The sequence below is a fragment of the Protopterus annectens genome, chromosome 4.part0 (assembly GCF_019279795.1).
Source record: "Protopterus annectens isolate FY-2018-M chromosome 4.part0, PAN1.0, whole genome shotgun sequence".
NCBI classification, from domain to species: domain Eukaryota; kingdom Metazoa; phylum Chordata; order Ceratodontiformes; family Protopteridae; genus Protopterus; species Protopterus annectens.
In genome coordinates this window covers 635,429,898-635,454,456 of record NC_056733.1, presented here as the reverse complement: position 1 = coordinate 635,454,456, position 24,559 = coordinate 635,429,898, and the positions used below count along the sequence as shown (strand labels likewise).

The following is a 24,559-nucleotide window of genomic DNA, read 5'->3' as shown; positions in this document are numbered from 1 at the left end:
AATTGGTAAACACCCTGTGGGCTGTGGTGAGACCAAAGGGCAGTGTCCTGAATTGGTAAGAACTGGCTTCCAGTCGAAACTGCAGATACCTTCTGGATTGTCTGTTCATTTTGATTTGATAATATGCATCCTGAAGACATACTGAACACATCCCGTCATTCTTGTGCAGAAAAGGCAGAATGGACTGAACCGTGACCATCTGAAAGTTTCTATTTTTAACTAACTGATTTAGTTTGCCGAGATCCAAGATTGGTCTCCAGTCTCCTGTATTATTTGGCACTAAGAAGAATCTTGAATATGTTCTGGATTCTGACTGGTCTAGGGGGACCTCTTGGATGACTCTTTCTTCTAGTAGCCTGTTTATTTCTAGTGCTGCTACTTCAATTTGATTGGGCGAAACTTTGAGGATTTTGTTTGAAACTAGCAGGGGTGGATGGTAAAACAGTATTACATAACCTCTGGATATTATCATCCGTTCCCATGAATCTTTTGTAATTTTTAGTCACAATCTGTGGTGCAGGGATAGGCTACCAGTGACTGCCTCCAGAGATGGACTGTCAGACCTCCTTTCAGGAGTGCTGATAGGATCTGTCAGAGAAAGTACCCCTGAATCCCTGATTATATGGACAACCTCTGCTGCTGGGATGGCTCCTTCCATTCGAGTTCCCCCTTTGTCCCTGGGGAACAGTCTCCAAGTGGATTCTGGAAGGGGCCCCTAGGAGTTTTTGAACCATATTTTTCCATCTGTCTTATTGGTCTCTAGAAAAGGTCCACTGGAGGAGCCGAAAAACATATACCTACAGCAAAACAGGGTTTTCCCATCCTGCTTAAAGCTAAAGAGTCTGTCTTTCAATTTGGGGTCAAACAAAGAGGTTCCGTCAAAGGAAGCATTGATGAAAGAAGATTTGAAGGGTTCTGCAAAATCACATAAGCGCATCCAGGCACATCTCTGAATGGAAATGCCTGAACCCATCACCCGTGAGGTACCTTCGGCCGCATGGGAGATGAGCCTTACGGACAAGTTTGTAATAGAGTGAAGGGTAGCCAACTGTGAGGAAATAGTACTATCTACCCTTGAAGGATATGGTCCCAGAGAGGGATTTGGAAAGTTCTTTGATCAAATCTTTCTGAAGTCTTGTGAAATGTGCAAAATAATTCAGCAACTTAAGGGTGAAGGTCAAGCAAGCACAGACATTCTTCCCAAACCTGTCCAACACCCCAGACTCCCTTTTAGGGGTTGGACAGAAAAACTTTGTTCTCTCAGTTCGTTTTCAGTGGCCATTGCTAGGACCATGGGATCAATGGATACTCCTTTACTCCAGCATGGTCTATCCTTACGTGGTGCCAGGATCCTGTCTGGTCTCTTAGGGATTGGCTCAGCTGTGTCTGGTTCCTTTTACACTCAGAGACTAAATCTGTCAACTCACTGGTGAGCAGAGTCACCCAGGAGGCAAACGAGCCAGTCCTGAAAGCCTCCAGAAACACTGACTCCTCTTGGGAAAGGATATCTGGGGATCAACCACCCCTTTGTTTTAGGAGTTGTAAAATGTCTCCAAATGAGACACCATCAGGTGGTGATCTGGGGGACCCTTTCCCCTTCTTCAAAGCCAGTGTCCTCAGTGATAGCCTCTTGTGGACAGTCCAAGTGCTTCCTTTCCCACTACTTCTTCCAGGGGACCTCCTCAGTAGGGTGCATCGGGGAGGAATCAGAAGAGATAAGATACCCTGCTGGCTGGCCTGGAAACTGGTTTGGGCTGGCTGTCCCAGTGGAATGGATGACTGAGGTTCTGGATGCAAAATCAAATGGGTTTGGAAAGTTGGAGCCGAGGAGGGTAGAGAAGTCTGAACTCTAGGAAAACAGAAAGTTCTATCCACTACTTAGAAGGTAGAGTGCCTGGGAGAAGAGGAAACCGATGGATCTGACAAAGCAGACTTACAGACTGCCAATCCCCGCTGTCACACTGGCAAACCACCTGAGCAGGGAGCTGGAGCTGAGCTGTTTAGCAACAATGCTCCTAGGAGAAGGGAAAGGGACAGCTCTAACAACTTCAGAGTCGAATGTAACACCCCGGAGCCAGCGCAGATGATTTGGCTCTGAGGGTCACCAAGCTCAGAAGTATTCAGAGCCGGATAGCTCAGAGACACCTTTGGAGTCGAAGCTGCCAATGTCTTTGGATCAGTGAAAGACAACTCCAAGGCTTTTGGAGCGGATGGCTCCGAAACCAAAGCATGGATCAGAGGAGGAGCTAAGATTGGAGGGGTAGTACTAATGAGCATCTCCAGGCCTAATGGGCTGGAGCCAAAAGAACTCCCATTTGTATTTGCATCCTGAGGAATAACTTCATCATCCTGTCACATCTGACTCAGACAGGCTCCTGGAAGACTGAAGGGATGAAGCCATGGAAGAGAGTCTTTAATGGTGATGGGGAAACTGTTCCAGAAAAGGCAATGGGAGCCAAAAGGTAATTAGCTCCGAAAGTAATTGAGGAGAACAGGTCTGGGATGATTTTCTGAATCTTGATCTTGGATGCAAAGCACTCCAATCCAATTTTTTTGCTTGTGTTAGAGGCAGCTCAGAAGATGGAGACAAAGTTGAAGAAGATGTGCATTCAGGAGACCTATTACGATATCCCTTGGAAAGGGAATCTCCCTTTTTCTTCAGTCCCTTGGGGGTTTGAGCCTCAGAAACCATAGATGAAGGTTTAGAAGGCAGCAAGCCCTTAAGGTTTGTTGTTCTGGTTAATTAAAACAGGGGAGTTAAATCCCTTGCAAATGACACAGTCCAAATCTAAATGACCTGGTCCTAGACAACAGATGCATTTGGAATGAGTGCCCAAATCTGGAATTTTGTGTCTGCACACCACACATTTTTTAAATAAAACAGCAGCCACAGATAAAATGCATAGAATTTATTGCACTCTAGCGCCTCGGCCAACAAGCAAGCCTTCAAAGAATGAGCAAAAGACCAAACACATATTAAATAAATACACAAAGTAGTAAAACAATTAACACACACAGCACTAACAATTAATTCATTAGATACTGCCAATTAAATTCATTATTATTATATAACACTTTGTTCCCACAGGGGCTTGATACTGAATTTAATTGGAAGTATGCAATTAATTAACTGATAGTGCTGAGTGTGTTAATTGTTTTACTACTCTGTGTACTTATTTGATGTGTTTTCGGTCTTTTGCTCACTCCTTCAAGGCTTGTTGGCTGAGAAGCTGGAGTGCAATAAATGTAGTTGTATTTTATCTGTGGCTGTTGTTTTATTTTACTGTTTTTTTCGGTGTTGGTGTTTTTTACACTTTTTTTATAACCTGAAGGCTTATCAGACATTCTTTTACAAAAACAGAAATTTAAAAGATTAAAGAAAAATTTTTTTCTTTTTTTATATATAAATACTGGAAAAGGTAAAATAAAGACAAGTTACCACCAATGGTAAAATGATAAGTGTAAAAGGGATAGATGCTCTAAGAGTACAGAAGGAGGGTGAAATTAGAGATAAAAATGGGGTTAAAGGGATAATAATAGCTAAATTCACAAACTCTGAAAACCACACTCGGGATTTTGTGATCTATAGGTGACTAGGACATTATGGGTAAAGGAAGGAGCGAGAGTTCAGTTTTCTCCAATCTGGAAGAAGTGGCCGAGTTAGATACAAGGATCTGATCTGAACTCAACAGTTGAGGAATGAATGAAAAAACAAGATCCGATTACTGCATGACACAATAAGAATCAATCAGAGAAGAGTTAGAAAAAGCTTGATGACAGAGACTGGGAAAGCAGTTTATTATGGAAGAATGAGAAGACATAAATATGGCTAAGTATGCAACAAAGTCAGAATGTTTAGGATTTTTGCTTGGAAGTATCTGCATATGTAGTTTTATACCCCAAGCAGCATTCAAAGAATTTTCCCCCGAGTAGATAGCAAATGTAAATATTGGAGTGGTGATGGGGAAAAACGAGGTAACTGGGAATGTAATAAACTGGCATTTTTTAAACATTTCCTTCAGAATAATCTTATCAGAAATAATGGGGGAGTAAATGGCTGTAACTAAGGAAATGATTCTTTTGAACTGGGACAAAGGATCTGACTTTCTTAGACACAATGAAGCCTTATTACAATTAATTCTATTGGCTGCCAAAAAAGCAATTACTAGAAAATGAGCTTCACTAGAAAATGAAATCAAAGTCTAAACCAACTGTATTTTAGATTTAAATGGAATTTGTGGGAACAATACATAGATTCATGCGTGTTTACTAGGCTAATGACAACAAGGGCTTTTTAAGCCTAGCCATCCATTCCAAATCTCTGACAAGTTCTGATAAAATAATGTTCAGGATGAGGAAGAGTGACGTTTAACAGAGGACAGGAATTGAGCTACTTATGTAACGCTGGACTAAATAATTTGTACAGAAAGAAAACATATATATGCAATGTCTAATGTATGCAAAAGAAAATGTTAATATGGTTTGTTTTCTTTTCTGTCTATATATGTGTGCTTATGTCATAAGTGATAATTTAATAAAGGTGCTGAAGAAAACGGTAGCAGACAGCCAACAGATGAAGTATTATCTAAGACACATGCCGAATACAGTTCTGTTCTCAAAACCTACAGAGTAAACTTTTTCCCTATTATGTTTATAGCATTCTGCCTGCTGACCATTAAGACTTCTTAATCAGACATGAACTTATTTTTCACAATCATCCTAGGGGCCATCATTTAAGCAGCTCTGAGGAGTGATTACTTCCTTCTGGCATGCTGGCAATGAGGAGATTTGTAATTAAAGCCTAACCTCTTCCCTGGGCAATGAAACATATAATCTACATCACCAAAACATCCACAGTTCTTTCCCCTATATAAGTGCACACTCTTTTGCACTTGCCTAACAGAGACTACTGACAATCTACAGCTTGCTCTACTACGATAATGTCCCCAGGTTGCAGGCCCACTTTTTCCAAAAAACTGGTTTAGCCCATGTCTGGTTCAATCCACTCCTATCAATGATGGGCATTGCTCACACTCCCTACCAGCTTCATCAAGCACCTGAGCTACTGAATAAACTCAGATAACCATGGACATAGTCAGGGATTTATCCCTCTATACTACTAGGCTGGTTACATAATGATGGCTAGTACAGCAGTTAGCGTGATGACCATACAGCAAGAGGATCTCTGGTTTGATTCTCAACTGGGGTGCCTTCTGTGCAGAGCCTGCATGTCCTCCCTGTGTTCTCATGGGTTGCCTTTGGGTGCTCCGGTTTCCTCCCACATTCCAAAGACATGCGTCTGGAGTGTTCCTCCCCAGGCCTCTGCTGAAAATGGTCTCTGTCCCAGTTGGACTTTCACGGTAAACAAATGTTAAATAAATAAAATAAAAAATGTTCAGCATAATGATAAAATTTTAGGCAATTTCAAAGTAATGTGAAAAGATCAGTTTGGAATCCTCTAATAGCAGTAGGGGATACTGGACTTCCATATTCAAATGGAGGTCTATGTCACTAATGGTATAAATTAAGACTTTCCAGTTAAATGTTATCTGATGTTGGTATCAACTCTGTTTAATGACTGTCAAGAAGAAAGCAAACCAGGGTCTTAATGTTAAGGATTATTATCACAAATGAATAGTACATTTGAGTTACAGCCTTAGAATTTGGCACTGTTTCAAAACTAAAATTAAATATGCTACCTAGTACAAGTACAGCAAATGATATAGTTATACATACACATGTTCAAAGTAAACCAGCAAGCATGCAATACAACCCATGCTAGATTATAAGCCACACTGGTGGAGAGAACAGCTGAGGAGAGAAGGAAGTGAAGCAGACCTTCCCATCTTGGTGCAGGATGCTGGCATAATCCCTTTACAACTGCATCATCTGGAGGAATGAAAGAACTGCAGCATCTGCAACTGTGGACAATCGTGAGGTGGGAACCTGCCCTGACATGTAGTCTAACTGGAATTATCAGTTTGAGGAAGTGCACATCTTCAATGGTCTTCTAACTCCAGTGGGTGCAACATACAATCTTTGGCTCTCTCCACCCTCTTCTCTTTCCTAGGATTCGGGGGGGGGGGGGGGCTCATGAAGCATGAATAGGCCAACAGATGATAAGGGTTTGATCATCATGAGGAGTTAAAACAAGGCGTCCAAAAGAACTATTTAAAAATTATCCTTACCAACTCTTCCAACTTCTCTTGGAGGGCTTTCAATTGGGACTGATGTTTTTCAAGCATAGCTTCCTGGATTTGATCATTTTTATGTGCCATCTGTTCCAGGCTCTCCTTTGCACATGCTAGCTTTTCATTAGCATCTGAAAGCTTCTTCTGTAATTCTTCTAGCCTCCTAAAGGCAAGGTAAGAGAACAAAATGTATATAACCATTCTACACTAAGAAATCAGGAAAAAATATATCTATACATACATACATATATATATATATATATATATATATATAGATATATATATATATAGATATATATATATATATAGATATATATATACATATATATATATAGATATATATACATATATATATAAAAACACAATTTATTAAGTCTTTATAACTTGCAAGACAACTAACCAGTTCTAGGCTATAAAATAGCACATAACAGACATGTTTAAGCCTTCTTATTAGTGCTGTTAAAAAGTAGCTCACCTTTCCTTCTGTTGCAGATCATTATTCATCTTTGTAAGCTGCAAAGAACTGTCTCCAGATGACTTCATAATTTCTGAAATATCATTTTCTAATTTTGACTTGTCATTCATCAGCTGTTCTACTGTTTCATCACTCATCTTCACCTTCCGCTCAAATGCTAGAAAAATAAAATGAATTGGTAAACATCAAAAAAGAAAGCGCACTTACCTAAGAACAGATCATTAATGGAAACTCATTTAGCATAATTAGCAGCATTTGTCCTTCTACTCACTGAAGTTAGTTGTTCAGTCAGTTTTTCATGGCTATAGAAAACTCTCCTATAGGATGACTAATACCCATCTTGTACCTCAAGTTTTAACAGCACAGCCTGCAATGGTAACACAGAGGGGAAAAAACCCTGAATACTTCCTAGGTGACCCAAGTGTGATTAGCAGCTCAAGCACTTGACAACACAGGCAAGGAGGATGGGCATGCCCATCCTTGGGGATGGGAGCTGGATGTATGTGCTTAGATGCATCTTCACTGCTGACTCCCGGCAGAGGCCAGGGACATGCTGAAGAACTGTCCTCAGGGGAGCACGGCTATGGCTGTGTTACAGCAAAAACAGAACAATATGCCAGCTAGCTCACTGCATGCTTTCTCCAGGGTGGCTTCCCACAGGAAAAAGGACCTTAGGAGCAAAAAACAAAAAAAAATACTTATTGGCAGCATTGTGATGCTGTCCTAAGGTGACTCAATCTCACCACCAGCCTAAAACTTAGGTCAGATGTAGTCTAGCAGTAATTCAGTAGACCTAGCTGAAGGTCAGTTCTGGTCAGCCAAAAAAAAAATAAATAAATAAAAAACACACAAAAAAAATAAACAATCTTCACTAGTATCAGTTAATGGAAGCCTGTATAAATTCATCACTTCCACATGCCATCTTGTAGAGAGAAACTCAAAAAAGTGAACTTAAAGATTAAAAAGCTCCACAAGAAATCAATGACATATGTAAGACTAATATAGGCTGAATGACAACTAAGACAGCTCCCTCTGTAACAATACTGTGCCAAAGCTTGCTCTGTTGCTGGACTGGGCATCTAGCTTACAGCTCTGGTAAATGTCTGGAAATTTTGTAATTTGCAGAATGTGGCCCTCACAAACACATTGTGCTAACAAGTTTTTGAAAAAAAAAAAAAAAAAAGAAGTACTGAATGCCTCAGCAGAATGGCCAAATACAATGAAACATTGACATGTAAGTAATATTAGGCAATACAATGGGTTAAAGCCACTTACAGAAAAAAAAAGTCCAGTCAAAGGTAAGCCTTCGTCTTCCATAAAAAGGAAAAAAAAAAGTTCAAAGAAAGGAGAGGGAAAAAAATGTCAGTGTGGTTCAAAAGGTTCTGGAGGCAGTCCATGTAAAGGAAAATCATTTCATGAATTAAATGACAGAGAAGCAATAATTAATGGACTTAAGTATGAGAAAGTTAGAACAACAGCTACAAAAGTGATAAGGAAGGAAAAGGCAAATCTAGGAATATGAGGGCAAATAAAGGATTCTTTTGATTTACAAGGAGAGAAACAAAAGCCAAGACAGCTGTTGAGCTTGTTCAAGGAGAATAAGGAAGATACTATGGAAAAGGAAAAAGTAAACAAGTTATTTGCTTCGGTTTTCACATAACAGAAACAACATGCTCACAAAACAGGAAAAGGAAGGGCATCTCAAGAAACAAGGAAACTTGTAGAAAAACAGGAAAACATTTTAATTACTGGTACTGGGTTTGATTAAACTGTATTAGCAGCGAGTAGTAAAGTATGCTAGTAGGGGTTTATTGAACAATCACGGGTGCAACTGAAATGCGCACCTCATGCATACGGACTGAACAGTAAGCAAATGTGCAATTTAATATCACATGTTGGTTCTTTAAGAAAAACATAGTTACAGAAAGGAAAGGGAAGTCAGAGAGTTAAGGACAGACAAAGTGCAGGATCCTGAAAAACCTTACAGGTGTACTAAAGATCCTGTTACAGAACTCAACAGGTCAGACAACAGATGCAAGGTTCCAGAGGACTGGAGGGAGGTATGTCATTGCTGTGCCATTACACAGACAGAGCTATAAATCACCTGAGATTCTAAAGATGTGGAGGCCTGATTCTGGTGGCAAGAAAGTCTTCCAGAAGATGAGCGAAGGGTTAGCCATTTTTCTATCATGATCCATACAAGTTATGCACCAACACCGACTTGTGAGAGACAGGCATGTCAGTCCAACTTGATTCAGTTTCTGACAGTGTTACAACTCGAACTTGAGGGAAATGTGTCCATGTTGTTGCATACCAGCTTCATAAAAGCCTACACTCAGTTCTGCATATGACACCAACAAATTCAAGTGAGACGGAGTGGAGAATTTCACTAAACAGGTAGCAAGGTGGTTGTACTGCACCAGGCAAACAGCAGAAGTTACTACAGGGAAGATAAATGGTTAGAGGGTTACACAAGAGTTGGACAAGAACCAGTGGCTTTTAACATTTTTGTATAAGACATCTGGGAAGATCAGTAGGATTAGTGTACTTGCAGAGAACATTAAGACAGAAAGGACACTGAATCCATCTAAACCTGACCTCTGGCATGAAGAGATCGTACTGGATAGACAGATGTGTCCCAGAGACTGACCCTCTTCTGAAATAGGCTTCCTATTCACGTGAAGCAGAGACTTTCCCTGACTATCTTCAAATGCAATCTGGACTGATGGATGGGAAATCGCAAATTCACTCCTGGGATGGAGCCCATGTCCCTTACGGACAAAGGCAGTCTGTAAAAATAGTCAAAACCCCACTTACTGATCCTTGTTATCTTTCTCCTATGGATATAAAATTGGGTAAAATGTGGGTAAAACTGGCTAGGCTTGTAAGGGCTCTTGAGGTGTTATCCTAGTAATCTCCTACGAATCTATGAATGATGAGTATACAAGTCTTCAGAGAAACCTGAGAAGGCTAACATGGCAGTCTAAGTGCTGTCATTTAAGGTTTAATACAAGGAAGTATAAAGTATCTCAACTGGGCTCTAATCATCTCAAAATAGAATACCAAGTAGGAAGAGTAATCCTAAACAGGACAGATTATGAAAATTACCCTGCTATGGCAGCAACAGCAGAAATTAACTACCATTTAAACAGAAAGCTGTAGTCAAGGAAAATTACAAGCTGAGCTCTATCCTTAAAGGAACAGACTTCAGCAAAACGGAGGTTGTATTACCCCCTCTACAGTTCCCTTGTCAGGCTACAGCTATAGCACTATGTGAAACTCTGATGCCCATACAGACATAAGGGCATCAAACTAGTTAAGGAAATACAAAATAGGGCTAGAATGAGAAGATAAAATGTCTGATGAAAACAGTTTACAGGAGAACAATCTATTTTTACCAGTGAACAAGGGAAAAACAAGATATGGGTATGTGAGGCACTAAGTGCAATGCAATGCCATAAAGCTCAAGAGAAAAGAGAAAAGAGAAAGTAGGGAAGGGAGTGCTACTTGCCAGATAAAGGGAACAAAATGTAACAGAGGGACGGGCATTAAAAACTATTATTTTATAGAAACAGCACGGTATAAATAAAACGGTTTATCTAAGCCGGTAGTGGGCGATATAGATTAGAGACCTTCACAAAGAAGTACTAGGTTAAGTCAGGAGAACAATTAAATAACACCAGCCATATAAAGAAAGCATACCAGGCAGGCATGCCTTTTTTCTACCACATCTATGCAAGATAATACATGTAACAAAAACAAATCTTCAGCCTTTCTGATATTTTAGCTCCTACTACTGCCTACATACATTCAAAATAAGATGCATGAGGCTCTTCTGTATTCTCGTATTTAGCAATGAAAGTCTTCTGGTTTAACAAAACAGAAATACATTTAGGAATGATGAAATTGTCTTCAAAGCACAATATGATTGTGAAGACAGTTTTTTTTTTTCTTTTTTTCTGCAAGTTAAACTCTGTAGTTCAGAAATCTTTCTTGGATAAATTTCTGAAACTAGAAAATGTGTCTTCAGAAACAGAAACTTTAGGTCAACTGAAACAATTGGTTCAGACAAAGGAACAAGTTTTGATTTTATGTCATGAAATTCAAATCCTGGTTTAATAAAGATACATGTTAGGGAGATTGTACTATTAAGACTTCTTTCAGAAAGTGGGACTGAACAATTAGTGGAAACCTGAGGAAATACAGGCAATGAAGCAGTATTTGCAGAAAATGGATTTTAACAAAGAATAATGATAAGTCACAGTGGTGCAGTGGGTAACATCATCACCTTACAGTAAGGGGTTCTCCAGTTCAATCTGCATCCTGTGTGCCTCCTCTGTTGGACCTGCATGGGTTTTCAATATGTGCTCTGCTTTCCTCCCACCTCCCAAAGACATGAGTAGGCCGATTGGTGACATGCAATAGACTGATTTAAACTGTCTCTAGGTGTGTGGAAATTATGGAACAAAGGTCTAGCAAACTACTGCCTTTCCCTACTTTCCCAGTAAAATCTGTGGATGGGAATGACTGTTCAGATGGTTGCTGTTGAAGCCAGATGGAACTCATTGCCATAGATAATAAAATATTTCTGCAAGTTTGGAAATGAACAAGATCTGAGGATAACAGATATTTTTCTACCAAGAAAGAAAACATTTTCCATTTAGAGATTTTTCAGTATAAAATAAGTTCACAAGACCATGAAGCAAAACTGTGAATTAAAAGCAAATTTTCCATGCACAAAGGTTGAGCGACATGAGGCCTGCATGTGGAAATGACCCTAGCTGTTGTGAAAATAATACTTCTTGTGAATGGAAAAAAGATAGAACTGAACAATGTTAAATGTAAATCTGAGCTGAAAAACAAGTTAACTGAGGCCAGTAATGTGAACCAGAAAGTACAGTTTTGTACCTACCATAAATGTAGATGTCCGATAGGTATGCATCTGCAGTCATAACATATGGGTTGTCCTGCCTCAGGCAGCCCTTCGGTCGGCCGGATTCCAAAGTCTGGGTCTGACCTCGGCTGATGTCGCACCTTCCCTGACGTCAGAGCGTCTGGGGTATAAAAGCATCAGCCGACGCCATTTTCCTCAGTTTTTCTTGCCCCAGATGCCAGGTGCCCTCTAGGAAGGCTAAATTTGGAGAAATGCAGTAGAATTCCAAACATTTGCAAAATTATATATATATATATATATATATATATATATATATATATATATACAAGTATATATATATATATAAGTATATACAAACAAATACACCATAATAGATTCCCCCAGCTAGCTAAAAGAGGGGTAAATACCCTAGGAATACCACAGAGGGGTAGGAGGGAGGGTAAACCTGACTGCAGATGCATACCTATCGGACATCTACATTTATGGTAGGTACAAAACTGTACTATGTCCTTCAAGGATGCATCTGCAGTCATAACATATGGGTAGAATACCATAGCTAATCTGGGGGAGGAGGCACTAAGAAAAGGATGGTGTAGTTAAGATCCCCTGCAGGACTGCAGTGGCAAAGCCTGCTCTGGATCTGGAGTATAAAGGTAGATTGTAATGTTTGGTAAATGTTTGCACGGAGCTCCAAGTAGCAGCTTCTAAAATGTCCTTGGTAGGATTAGTTCTTAGTGTAACTCTGTCCTGATGGAAGATAAGAAATGGCTGTACTGCCATTAATGCTTGTAACTCAGATACTCTTCGTGAAGTTATTGCCAGAAGGAATGCAGTTTTCCAAGACAGAAACTGGAGATCCGCTGATGCTGCTGGTTCAAAGGGAGGAAGTGTTAGTTTCTCCAAGACAAAGTTGAGATCCCAAGCAGGTAAAGGGGGTTTTCTTGGGGGTTTGATATTTTTGATCCCTCTCAGAAATTGCTTGAGTAGAGGGTGTGAGAAGATAGGTGGATCCAAATTGTATTCAGCTGAAATTGCTGAGGCATGAATCTTAATGGAAGAATAGGAAAGGCCATTGTGGAACAGTTCTGCTAAGTATTCCAGAATGTGTCAAGTCTGCCACTGTCACATCTAAGCCTTTTGATGTGTTCCAGATGATAAATCTTTTCCATTTAGCTGAGTATGTCTTCCTTGTGGAAGGCCGGCGAGCTTCCATGATAATGTCCTTCACTGTCTGTGATAAAACATTTTGTTTTGGTTTTAAGGGATTTTCCAGGCAGTTAGCTGCAATGTTTTTAAGTTGGGATGCATGATCTTGAAATTGTTCTGTGTCAGAAGAAGAGGCCATAGGGGGAGAGGCCATGGTTTTGCCTGTGACATGCTCCTCAATAGTGGATACCAGTGTTGCCTTGGCTAGTCTGGAGCTATCAGAATCACTCTTGGCCGTTCCTCCCTGATCTTCAGTAGAACCTTGTACATTAAAGGGAGAGGTGGGAAGGCATATACTTTTAGAGCTTTCCAGCTGAAAGAGAGAGAGTCCACCCTCCATGCTTGTGGGTGGTATGTCCTTGAGCAGAATGTCTTCAGTTGATGGTTGAGGGGGGATGCGAATAGATCTATCTCCGGCGTTCCCCATGCCTTTGTTATGAGTTGGAAGATGTCTGGGTGCAGCATCCACTCGTGTGCATCCATGGTAGTTCTGCTTAAGCTGTCTGCCAGTGTATTTTCCTTTCCTGGCACGAACTGGGACTGCAGTTGGATATTGAGTTTCAGGCATAGCTCCCATAGATTCATAGCCAGCCGGCATAGAGGGTAGGAGTGTGTGCCTCCCTGCTTGTTTATGTACCACATGACTCTGGTGTTGTCTGTCCTTATTAACAGGTGGCCTTGATGGAGGAAGGGTTTGAAAGCCTCGATTGCATGCATCACTGCCAGCATTTCCTTTTGGTTTATGTGCATGTGTAGCTGTCTTTGAGACCATAGGCCTTGGATACATTTGTCCTCCATGTGTGCTCCCCATCCTCGGTCTGAAGCGTCCGTGGTGATGGTTTGTTTTGTTTTTGGTTTGTTGAAAGGCAATCCTCTGTTGGACTGGCAGGCCTGAGCCCACCACAGGAATTCCTTTTGAAGGCAAGGAATGATTGGTATCAAAGTTTCCAAACTGTGACTGTGTTGAGACCATACACTCCTTAGATACCATTGTAATTTTCTCATATGCAGCCTGGCCTGTGGTATCAGAATTATGCAGGATGCCATGTAACCCAGGGCCTGCAGGATTTTCCTTGCAGTAAGCTGAGCTTGTCTTGTCAGATTCATGAAGTAATCTGGAAGTTGTCTTTGTTTTTCTTCTGTGAGAAAGGCCATTTGGGTGGTTGTGTCTAGATCCGCACCCAGAAAGGTTATCCTTTGGGATGGAACCAGTCTTGATTTTTGGATGTTGACTGTGTATCCCAATGCCTGTAGTAGGCGGATGGCATAGGCCAAGTCTTTTATCAAATTTACCTTGTTGTCCGCTTGTATAAGGCAGTCATCCAGATAAGGGTAGATTTGAATCCCCTGAAGTCTGCAGTGTGCAATTACTGATGCCAGGGATTTCGTGAATACTCTGGGCGCAGTAGATAAGCCAAAGGGCAATGCTGAGAATTGATAATGCTCTGATCCTGCAAGAAATCTGAGGTGTCTTCTGCAGTTTGGTCGAATAGGGACGTGCAGGTATGCCTCCTTGAGATCTAGAGTCACCAGCCAAGACTCCTTGCCCAACATGGGAAGAAGTTGCTGTAGGGTCAGCATCTTGAATTTTGGCACAATGAGGAAAGTATTCAGTGCGGACAGGTCGAGAATAGGCCTCCATTGATTTTCTTTTCTTGGTACAAGGAATAGTCTGGAGTAAAATCCTTGGCCTTGTTCTGAAAGTGGTACTTTCTATGGCTTTCATTTGGAGCAAGGTGTTGATCAGCTTTAAAGCCTCTGCCCACTGATTTGGTGGTAGGTTTGGCATTCCGTTAGCTTTTGGCAAAGTGTGGAAGTGGAACCTGTAGCCTTTGTCTATTATTTGCAGTGTCCATGTGCCCCTTGTAATATAATGCCAATTTTGAGAATAAAGCAAGCTTTCCGCCCAAGGGTGCTTCCAGTTGAGCCCTGGTGGGCGGAATCAGAGTAAAGTCATTGAGCCTGTCCTGGTGTAGTAGTTGTTGTTGCTGCTGTTGCACTACCTCTCTGGTTGGCAGGTTGCCACTGACGGCCTCTGTAAGAGCCCCTAGATTGGCCTCTGCCTCTGGGGCGTCTGTTCCTGCCTCTCTGGGCTCTGTCCGAGTCTGGAAAAGACCAATTCTTAGTAGGCCAGTTTCTGCTAAATCTCGGTGGTTGTACTTGTAGGAAATCCTTAACTGTTTGCACAGATTTTGCCTTTTCTTCATACTTTTAAGACCTCCTGAGCAGAGGAGCCAAATAAATTTTGTTTCTCCATTGGAGCATCCAGGAGTTTAGCTTTAACATGGTCTGGCAAAGATTGTTCCTTCAGCCAGGCATGCCTACGAATAACTGCCCCAGTCATAGCTGACCTAAATGAAGCCTCCAATGCATCATAACCACACTTTAAGAAATGATTACTAACCTGCTGTGAGTTGTGTACCAAATCCTGAAGGTATTTACGGTCAAGGGGCTCAGGAGAAGAAAGCTTCTTGTTCAGTTCATCTAACAAATACTCTTGGTACTGTATCATATGAAATTGACAATTTAGTGCCCTGACGGAAAGAGTTGCAGAAGTATATACCTTCTTTCCCCATCTCTCTAAAGCTCTAAACTCTCTTTCAGAAGGTAGAGGATTTTTGGCAGTGGCAGCCGCAACCCCTTTAGGGCCCAGAGCAATAGTTTCTGGGTCTGCAGAATGGGCTTTATACAGATGGAAATGAGAATCCGGGACCCTGCAGTATCTATCAGGTTTGGCAGGGGCCGGGGGGAGAGTATCAGGGGCTGTACTGACATCATTGTACACATCATCAATTACATTCAAAACAGGAGGTATAGCTAAAGGCCTATGCTGAGGCAAATGTAAAAAGGTCCTTAATCTTTTTCTAGAATCAGAGAATTCCTGACCTTGCCATTGAAAATGCTCTCTCATGGAGTGTAAAGTCTCACCAAAGGAAAACTCTTCAGGAGGGGAGGCCGAAGGGATAGATTCTTCAGCATCAGAATCCTCATAGGGCGAATAAGCCTCCTCCTGGTGGTCTGACAACTCAGAACCATCTGTGGACTCATCTGAAGAGTGTGGGTCAGAAGGCTCAGTCCTGGGCCTTTTGTCTGGTGGAGGGTGAGAGGCCCTGTCCGGGTGAGGTTGTGAACCTCTAATTAAAGAAATAAGGTCCTCTGCAAGGCTGAGGATCTGAGTACTAGAGGAAGGCCTCTGGGAGGTAGTCTTGGGAGGCAAAGCCTTAGAAAGTTTAGCAGCTTTAGCCCTGGAGAAGGCCTTAATGGACATGGAAGCAGGGGGCCTAGCTGCCCCACGTGCAGGAGTAGATATGTCCAAAGGAATGGTGTCGGACATATCCTGGACACTGGTTTCGGTAGGTAGCTCGGTAGCCGACTCAGCCGGGGCCTCCCGGGCCGCTGTGGTCGGTTGAGTGGATTCGGATGAAGGAATCTCCGAGGACTCGGTTTCGGCCGAAACCGAGACACTCGCGATAGGCTTTACCGTGGTTTCAGCCGAAACCGCGGGCCACAAGTGTCGGTCCTTGTCCTTCCGTGTTTTCACCAAATGTGATGTCGGAGTCTCTGACGGCATTTTATATGCAAAACTAGCCCCAAAAAAGTCCTCTGCAAACTCCGACCGACGTCTAAGAGTTCGTCGGTTGAAGGAAGCACAGGCTGAACAGGACGATACGTCGTGGTCTGGGCCTAAGCAAGGAAGGCAGTAGGAATGGAAATCCTTATGAGGTATTTGTTTCCCACAAGTTAAACAATTATTTACTTTATCTGACATCGGCTGAGGCAAGAAAGAGTCCCCAACGGGGTACTTAGCTTTTTCGAAGTCTTCGGTAGCTGAAATCACTGGATCTGACCGACCGGCACTTGTGAACAGCTTCTGCTTCGGGCACCGCGCGGCAAGAAAGACTGAGGAAAATGGCGCCGGCTGATGCTTTTATACCCCAGACGCTCTGACGTCGGGGAAGGTGCGACATCAGCCGAGGCCAGACCCAGACTTTGGAATCCGGCCGACCGAAGGGCTGCCTGAGGCAGGACAACTCATATGTTACGACTGCAGATGCATCCTTGAAGGACATCTGTGTTAAATATCTGAGTACTTCAAACATCATATCTGTCTTGTTTAACTTGCACAATAAGTGGTAAAATACAGTTGTTTAAGAACTTACCATAACAGTAGATGTCTGACTGATCACAAGACTGTGTTGTCTGTCAACATCTGTATGGGTCCTAGAGACAGTCCAATCTTTGAAAGCTTTCAGTGCCAGGATGGTTGTCATTTCCTTTAAACTGATGTACTATTTTACTTGTTGCCTACCCTATACTCATTGGACTCTGAATTGTCTTAGATGGGTCCCTCACCAGGCCAGGTCGGAGCTGTCTGTTGTTAAGGTATGGACTGTCACTAGCAAGTAGGAAGTGTGCTCCTGGGTTGTTGTTGACAGTCTCCTTCCACCAGAAAACCTCCTTTTGTAAATACGGATGTACAAGGACCATTTTTTCCATGGACTACTGATTCTGAGCCAGTGTTTTTAAGAACCCACTGCAACTTCCTCATACAGTTTTGCCAAGAGGATCATTAAAATGCAAGTGGTCAAGTAACCCAGGGCCCTGTGAAATTCTCTCTGTGTAATGCATTGTTTTGTACATAGGGTTTTGAAGTAATCTGGGAATAACATGACCTTGTCCACTGGATGGAATGCCTTCTGTTGGACTGAATCTATGACTGCCTCCAGGAAGGTGATCCTGGTGCTGGGAGGGAATTGTGACTTCTGAAAATAGTCTCAGATCTGCCTCCTGAAAGCAATTCATGGTGACCTACATAGCTGTCTGAAGTTGTAAAGGTGACCTTGATTATATCAGGCAGCCATCTAACTAAAGAGAAGTGTGGAGTCCTTGTGGTGTGCTAAAGGCAATGAGTGTTGTCAGACATTTGGTGAAGACGCTGGGTGCAGTAGGCAAGTCAAATGGTAAGGCACAAAATTGGTAATGTAATCCCCCTGCCTGAAATTGCAGTAATTTGTGTTCTTGGCCAAGTGGAATATATAGGTAGGTTTCCTTCAAGTCCAGAGTCACCATCCATGGCCCTAGGAAGAAAAGGGGCAGAATCTCTGAAGGACAGCATTATGAATTTTAGTACCACTAGAAATTTGTTCAGTCTTCAGAGATATTGGACAGGCTCCAGGTAGCTTCTTTTCAGTGGTCTAAGAAATGGGAGAAAAGCCCTGTGCCCTCCTATACTGCGACCATATTCTGAATGGAGTCTTGTTGTAAGAGACCCTTTAAAATGGATGGAATCAGCTTTTCATGTGGTTTTGGTGGGTGGAAGATTCCTAGAAAGGGTGGACTTTTCCAAAATCAGATGATATAACCCCTCCTTATAACCTGCAGAACATAAGTGTCTTATTCTTATCTCCGCCCAGTGGGGATAGAAGAAGGAAGGCCTTTCTGCAAAAGGTGGAGGGGACTGAGGGGAATTTGGGGGTAAGGACTGAGGTGCTGGCTATAGTTACAGCTGCACTTGGGGGGGATCCTTGAATCCCCCAGGTCTGGAATGCTGTTTAGTTTGCCACTATCTTTGTTGCATGGGCCTTATCTCGCTTAGGCTGCTTAGCTCTTTCATGCCTAGGTGGAAAGGGAAACTGACTTGGTAGCCTAATTTCTACTATAGTTAAGAGTGGGAGACAGGTTAAATTCTTTTTCATACATCAGTCTCCCTTTTTTCTCAGTTTTACAAACACTTTTTTTCTGCTGGGAGTCCAAAAAATAACTCATTTTCACAGATGCGTCTACTTCTGCTTTAATCAGGTCTGAAAGGGGTTGTGACCCGGCCAGGTATATATCTGAGTGAATGACTCCCTTGCAGTCACCCAGCATGATGCATCCAAAGCATTTAAGTTTGTGTCTGGATACCTGAAAGATATTACACAGGGCCTGGAAATCCCCTAGAGGCTCTTGCCCTGTACTCCCTTTTGCCTTGGACTTAACTTGTTCTTGTAATGACTCTACATATTTGACCACATGGAAATTGCAGTCAAGAGTTCTCATTACTAGGGAAGCTGAAAAGCATGCTTTCCTACCAAACCTGTCAAGCAATCTTCTTTCCCTATCATTTGGTAAGAGATTCCTGAATGCACAATCACCAGCTCCCATGGTGGATTCTGTAGACACCATTGCTGGGTCCTTCACTGTGTTTTGATAGAGATGCTTATGGGGCTCCATAATTCTACAGAAGCAGTCAGGCTTCCTAGAAGAGGAAGGAGGAAGTCAGTGTACAATGATACATGTCTTCAAACACATCATCCAAGATTACATGCACTGGAGGTGACTGACAAAGTTCTTGGGGAAAGGAAGGTTCTAAAGCTCTCCATAATGAGTTTGAGTCTTACAGAATACCCTAGATTTCAAATTGAAGGTTTCCCTCATTCTGTTAGGTGTCTTCCAAAAGATAAAACCTCAAGAGGTGAAGCTAAGGATAGGGTATCATCGGAATTAGAGACCTTAGTCTGATAGGATGATAGTGTTCCACATAAGTTAATTCTTCCTCATCTTTGGATTCTAAAGAATAAGAGTAGTTTGGGGGGGGACATCCCATTTTCGTTTCCTAGGAGATGTTCCTGGCACAGGATCCTATTTTAAGGTAGGCTGTCTGGCCCTCACGAAGTCCTGGACCAGACTGACCAAGTCCTGTGAAGAGACCTGAAAAGATGAGACACTGAAGGCTGGAGCAAATGAAAAGCCACTTGGGTTTGAGTGCCCAGATCTTAGTTAAAGTGAAGGCCTAAGGCCCCAGGTGAGCAGCAGCAACCTCAATCCAGTTTCCCAGGAATATCCTCCATTACAGTAACCAAGAGAATATTGCCCTCACCCCTCAGTCACCAGTGCTCAGGCATCAGAAGCACTGGTCTTCTCAATAGCTTAAGACCCAGCCGATGGTCTGGTGTCAGACTGTGATGTGTAGTCCTAAGCTGTGACAGTATCCGGAAAGCTGTGCCTCACCTGCATCAGCAACATCAACGTTTGTCATGAGCCTGACCATTGAAACATCTTTATTGTTACCAATGTCCTTCGCCTTTGGATGCTTATCCTTATGTTTCTTAAAGACAACTTCCTGGGAACTGAAGGATGCTGAATTATGGGAAGGGCATGCCCTCCTGAAATTCATATGCTGCTGAAGGGACTCGGCCCTATGTTTAACAGTTTTAGAATTAAACCTAGCACAGAGTGGACAGTTAAAAATGTGTGTTGTTGGTCTAAGCAAAAAGGATGGTAGGAAATGAAATCTTTATGGGGAATCTGCTTCCCTCAAGAAATGCAATTTTTGACTTTCTTATACATGAGCAAGGAAAAGTCGCAAAAAATGGAGAACAAATGTTTCCAGTGGGGTTCTTAACTGAGGCTTCTTAATTCTCTGGTAATTCAAGAAAACTGATGGGCTAATGATGCTAAGAAATGCATTGTGGAGCACCTGACTACATAGGAAAACATAACTGAAGATCGAGCTAGCTTGCACCCTCTTTATAACACAAGTTCAGGCACTGGTCTGTGGCAGACTTCTACCAGCTGGACAGATGGTGAAAGATTCTAAAATTGACTACAATGAACAAATAAGTGTTCTTATGTGATGACAGGGTTTTAGGAACATAGGTACATGGGGGTTTCATATAGATGTCTCGGGTGAAGTTAGTGTTGAATCTGATTGCCAGTACACTTGTGATATCCACTGGATTAGAGTAGGTAGTTTCATTTTAGATGAAATCAGAGCAATTCTGGGTGTTATTTCGTAACTTTGTGAGGCAGATCAAATGGCAGTTTGCTGAAGTAAATAGGAAGGGGACATGTATGAATCCTTGTGGTACACCTTTTAAAGGTTGGCAACAGATAATAATGAGGATTGAACTTTTGACAATGAAGCAACAGTTGGGCACACAATTCTGGAATTATTGTACCACATTTGAATCAAATATTTTAAAAAGGTTATGTAAGGGAATGATGGGTAACCATTTGAAATGTTGGGACCCTCTTTCACACACCAAGACCGAGATGTCATTTCTTGGAATATTCCCTTTTCTCAGAGTTATGGCGATCGCGGAGTTGGTATATATAAGTCTGGGGTTGTGTGGGGTGCAGGGGGCCTTGTCCCTCTGCAAAAAGAAATTTAACAGAGAAGAGTGATTTTCAAGATTTGTTCTTCTCCTGTATTTTTGGTCTTTTTTTCAGCTTGTTGGCATTCTGCATTTCAAGTGCTGACATTTCAATATGGAGCTGAATGATGTGATCAACTAGATCAAATGCCATAAGAAGACTGACAAAAACAGTCCCTGTAAGCTGCCCCTTCTCCATGCCTAGGAGAATTATATCATTAAAACCATGTTGTCTGCATGAGGAGGTTGTATTTGCTGAGTTATTGTATGAGTTAGAAGTATACACCTTTATCTAGGCCTTCTTTTAAGGTGGGTAAGACATTTCAGTGGGATTGGTTTGTTTGGAAAGTGGGTTTACAACAGCAACTTTCCAAATATTTGGCATGTTACTTTGTGTTAGGAAAAGAAAGAATGTTTTTGAGAAGAACTGAAAGGAAGTTACTGCAGTGATAAATGAACCAAGGATCGAGGCCATCTGATTCAGGAGGACTATCAGTTTTTACTTGTTCAGGCAGTGGCTCTATGTGTTTGGTTTTAATAGGTTTAAAGAAAAATAGATAGTGAGAAAGGCATTCAGGATTATTAGAGGGGGGAATCCGTGGTAGTGGTGGTAGATGCTGTAGGTATGTTGGCAAATCTTAGAGAAAACAGAATGGAGAGAATATGTCTGTACCCCTTCCTGTTAAGTCGGTTGACCTCTTTCCAGAAGTGTTATGGGGAATTAAGGAGTTTTGTTTTGATTTCATAAACTGGCACTTATGTCATCTTACAGCTTGCTTTGCTAGGTGTCTGAGCTGGAAGAAGCGTTTTTGAGTAATGGGAGTTGGTCTGACTTTCCATGTATGCCACGCCTCATCTCTAAGTTTAACCAGTGATTTAAGTTCACTGGTTATCCTGTCATTTGTTTTTGGTTTGTACAAGCAAGATACTAATGAAAAGCAAAGCATCTTGATGATTTGAGTGTTTTAGTGTGTGATTTATCCAAGAGGTTGGCTTTAATGGTGTTTAGAATCTATGACCAGTCAAGGATGGAGGGTTCCATTTTAAGTTTATTGATGCTAAAAATCAGATCTGGCTGTAAAGATGGCAATTTTTTGCGGGATTTCTTAGTAAGGGAGATGTAGGAAAAAGCTAACTGGGCAGTGGTCAATGGGGGATGGTAGGTGAATGGTAATATCAAATATTAGCGAGTGAATGTCAGTGATTTTTGCATTGAAGTAGCAAGAGGCTGTTGATAGAGGTTTAGGCAGATGGATTAGTTGCTTCAGGTTGAAATCAGGAGATCTGTGATCTTGTTATGGATGGGACTAGTTAGATTCAAATTTGAAATTCAAAATTCATATTACCAAGTAATATGCAGTTGGTAACTTTAGTCAAGTTGGCGGTTCTGTTCTGCATAAGATTTCTGAATTTTTCTATTGTAGATAGAGGCAGGATGTAGGCTACTGTGAGGAAGAGAAGAAGAGGTCTATTACCCACGCGTATGCTGATTTCATGGCAGATAGGGAGAGAGAAGGTTTGTTAGCCTGAGCTATGAGACATGCATCTTCAGATGCATTTTGAAAAGGAAAGTTCACTTCCTGTTCCTTTGACTTGGTGTAGCATCTAAGCAATAGTTTTAGTTTGGGAAGAAATTAGTGTATGAGGGTTGTAACGTCAGATCCAAGATTTTGTAAAAGCTAGAGGTCTGTGTTGTGTTTTAAAATTAAACTGTTTTCTTGATTTGTTTTGTTTCAATAACTTTATGTGTTTATTAGAAACCAGGAGAGACGGGAGGGACCAGGATTAGATTTAAAGCTTTCTCTTAGAAGAACTACCAGAATAATATATAACTGGATTAATTGTTGGTAGTTTCACAGAGTTATGAAGAGAAGTGACAAATGTGTCACTGTTTAAAGGGACATGTATACAGAGCCAAATCCAACACTAGGCAACCTGGGCAGCCACCTAAAGCCCTCTGGCTGGGAGTGGGCACTCTGCAGGCTGAGGAGCTGTCACCATACCTCTCAACCTGGAAACATCAAAAATCTGGAGACGAGCCCATGAAAAGTAGGTAGAACTGGCCAAAAATCAGGACACTGATTAACATGAAATTTACACACATAATCATGTAACCCTGCCCAATTCAATGGAATTGTGGGATACCAGCATGAAGCTTGAAGTCATTAATTTACCTGTCAACTTCTTAAGAGCAAGAAATCGGGAAAAAAACGTATATAATGAGAAGACAAAGGCCCAAAAATAGGGACAATTTTAAATACTGCTCTTACAAACTTAGAAAGTTGACAGAATAACAGGTTTTGCATTAGCATGAATTTTCCAAAGAGTAAGAAGTCAAACCCAACTGAATGCCATTATATTTTGACTTCAGTCCTCAATTATTTGCAAATGCTTTCCCAGAAAAGTAAAATTCTACAAGGAATATACCAAAAATATGAGGCAAAAGTCTGTGAGGTCCCTCTCTGGACATTCTGTGAAAATTGGACTGTTGAGTATGATACACATACACACACAGTAATAGCTACATTTAGAGACAATCCTTTCTTTCATTCCTAACTCTATCCGTAGGTCAGTTCTTCAGTTTTCTGAGACACTCTAGTAGCTTAACTTGATTTTTTTTTATCACATCTCCCTACAAAAAGATGATGCATCCTGACATTTCTAAAACTACTAGCAACTATTACTAGGTAACCATTGGTACACAACCTGCCAATCTACAAAATAAATATATTCTTTACATAACCTCTTTCTATACAACAAATTTATGGCTGGGCTCAACCTACCAGATTTCATCCTTTCTCAAATACAGTTCATTACAAGAAACTGTCGGCGTGAGCCTTCACCCCCATGGCACGATTTTAATGCTCAAAGATTGGGTAGTGGTACATATTACAAATTTTTTAAACTGTTACAAATCTACACACACAATCCAACTTCCTCAAAAAATTCTGTAATTTGAGTTGCTACAACCACTTCTTTGTAGAGCTCACCACACGTTCAGATATTTTATAAATGGGCAAAGAAACACAACAATAACAATAATAATAATAATAATAATATATAAATCCCATAAAATAAAATAAATGAATAGGGGTATAAGAGAGTTCGGACTTAAAAATAAAAATCCGCAACATACACATTTTAAAATCTCATGAATTCATTACTATTTCTCTTGGGTTCTCCCCTACATAGAAAATGGAATTTCCCTAGCAACAGATGGTGGCGTCACTCTAGCCCCCAAAATTTTACATAACGATGGGATGGCTTTTGTCACTGAGCATAACTGCTGTACACCTGCACACAAGATAAAATATTAATGTACTTATGCAAATATATGCTTCAGAGTTATTAAATGTTTTTAGAAAATAAACCGCTGCATTTAAATTAATGAGTATTTTAGCCAAAAACTCAAAGGGTAACTTTACTTAGGTCAGATACGCAATTCTCAGATGAGAACTAGCTGGGGAAGAAGTACACATATCTGTCTTAAGGTGGTGACTCTCAAATTCCCAATAACCCTTTATGACGGTAAGACTGAGAGACTTGTTAGGAAGCAAGATGTAAAATATACTGTGTACAAATGTGGTAAAATAGGTTTTATTATTGCAGAATGGATTACAGGATGTCTCCGTATTTTGTCAGTGTGGAGCTCTGATTC

The 24,559-nt window shown here is 41.3% G+C and overlaps 1 protein-coding gene across 8 annotated transcripts in view; it reads right to left on the bottom strand.

Moving 5' to 3' along the window:
• CLIP1 (CAP-Gly domain containing linker protein 1) overlaps positions 1 to 24,559 on the bottom strand; it is a 4,646,656-nt gene that overhangs the window by 1,878,386 nt on the left and 2,743,711 nt on the right. For all 8 annotated transcript variants that reach the window (XM_044068589.1, XM_044068590.1, XM_044068592.1 and 5 more), the window contains 2 exons: positions 6,667 to 6,823; positions 6,189 to 6,354 (listed from right to left, as the gene is read on the bottom strand). In XM_044068589.1, the coding sequence (XP_043924524.1) occupies positions 6,189 to 6,354; positions 6,667 to 6,823 (323 nt within the window). The remainder of the gene's footprint in view (positions 1 to 6,188; positions 6,355 to 6,666; positions 6,824 to 24,559) is intronic.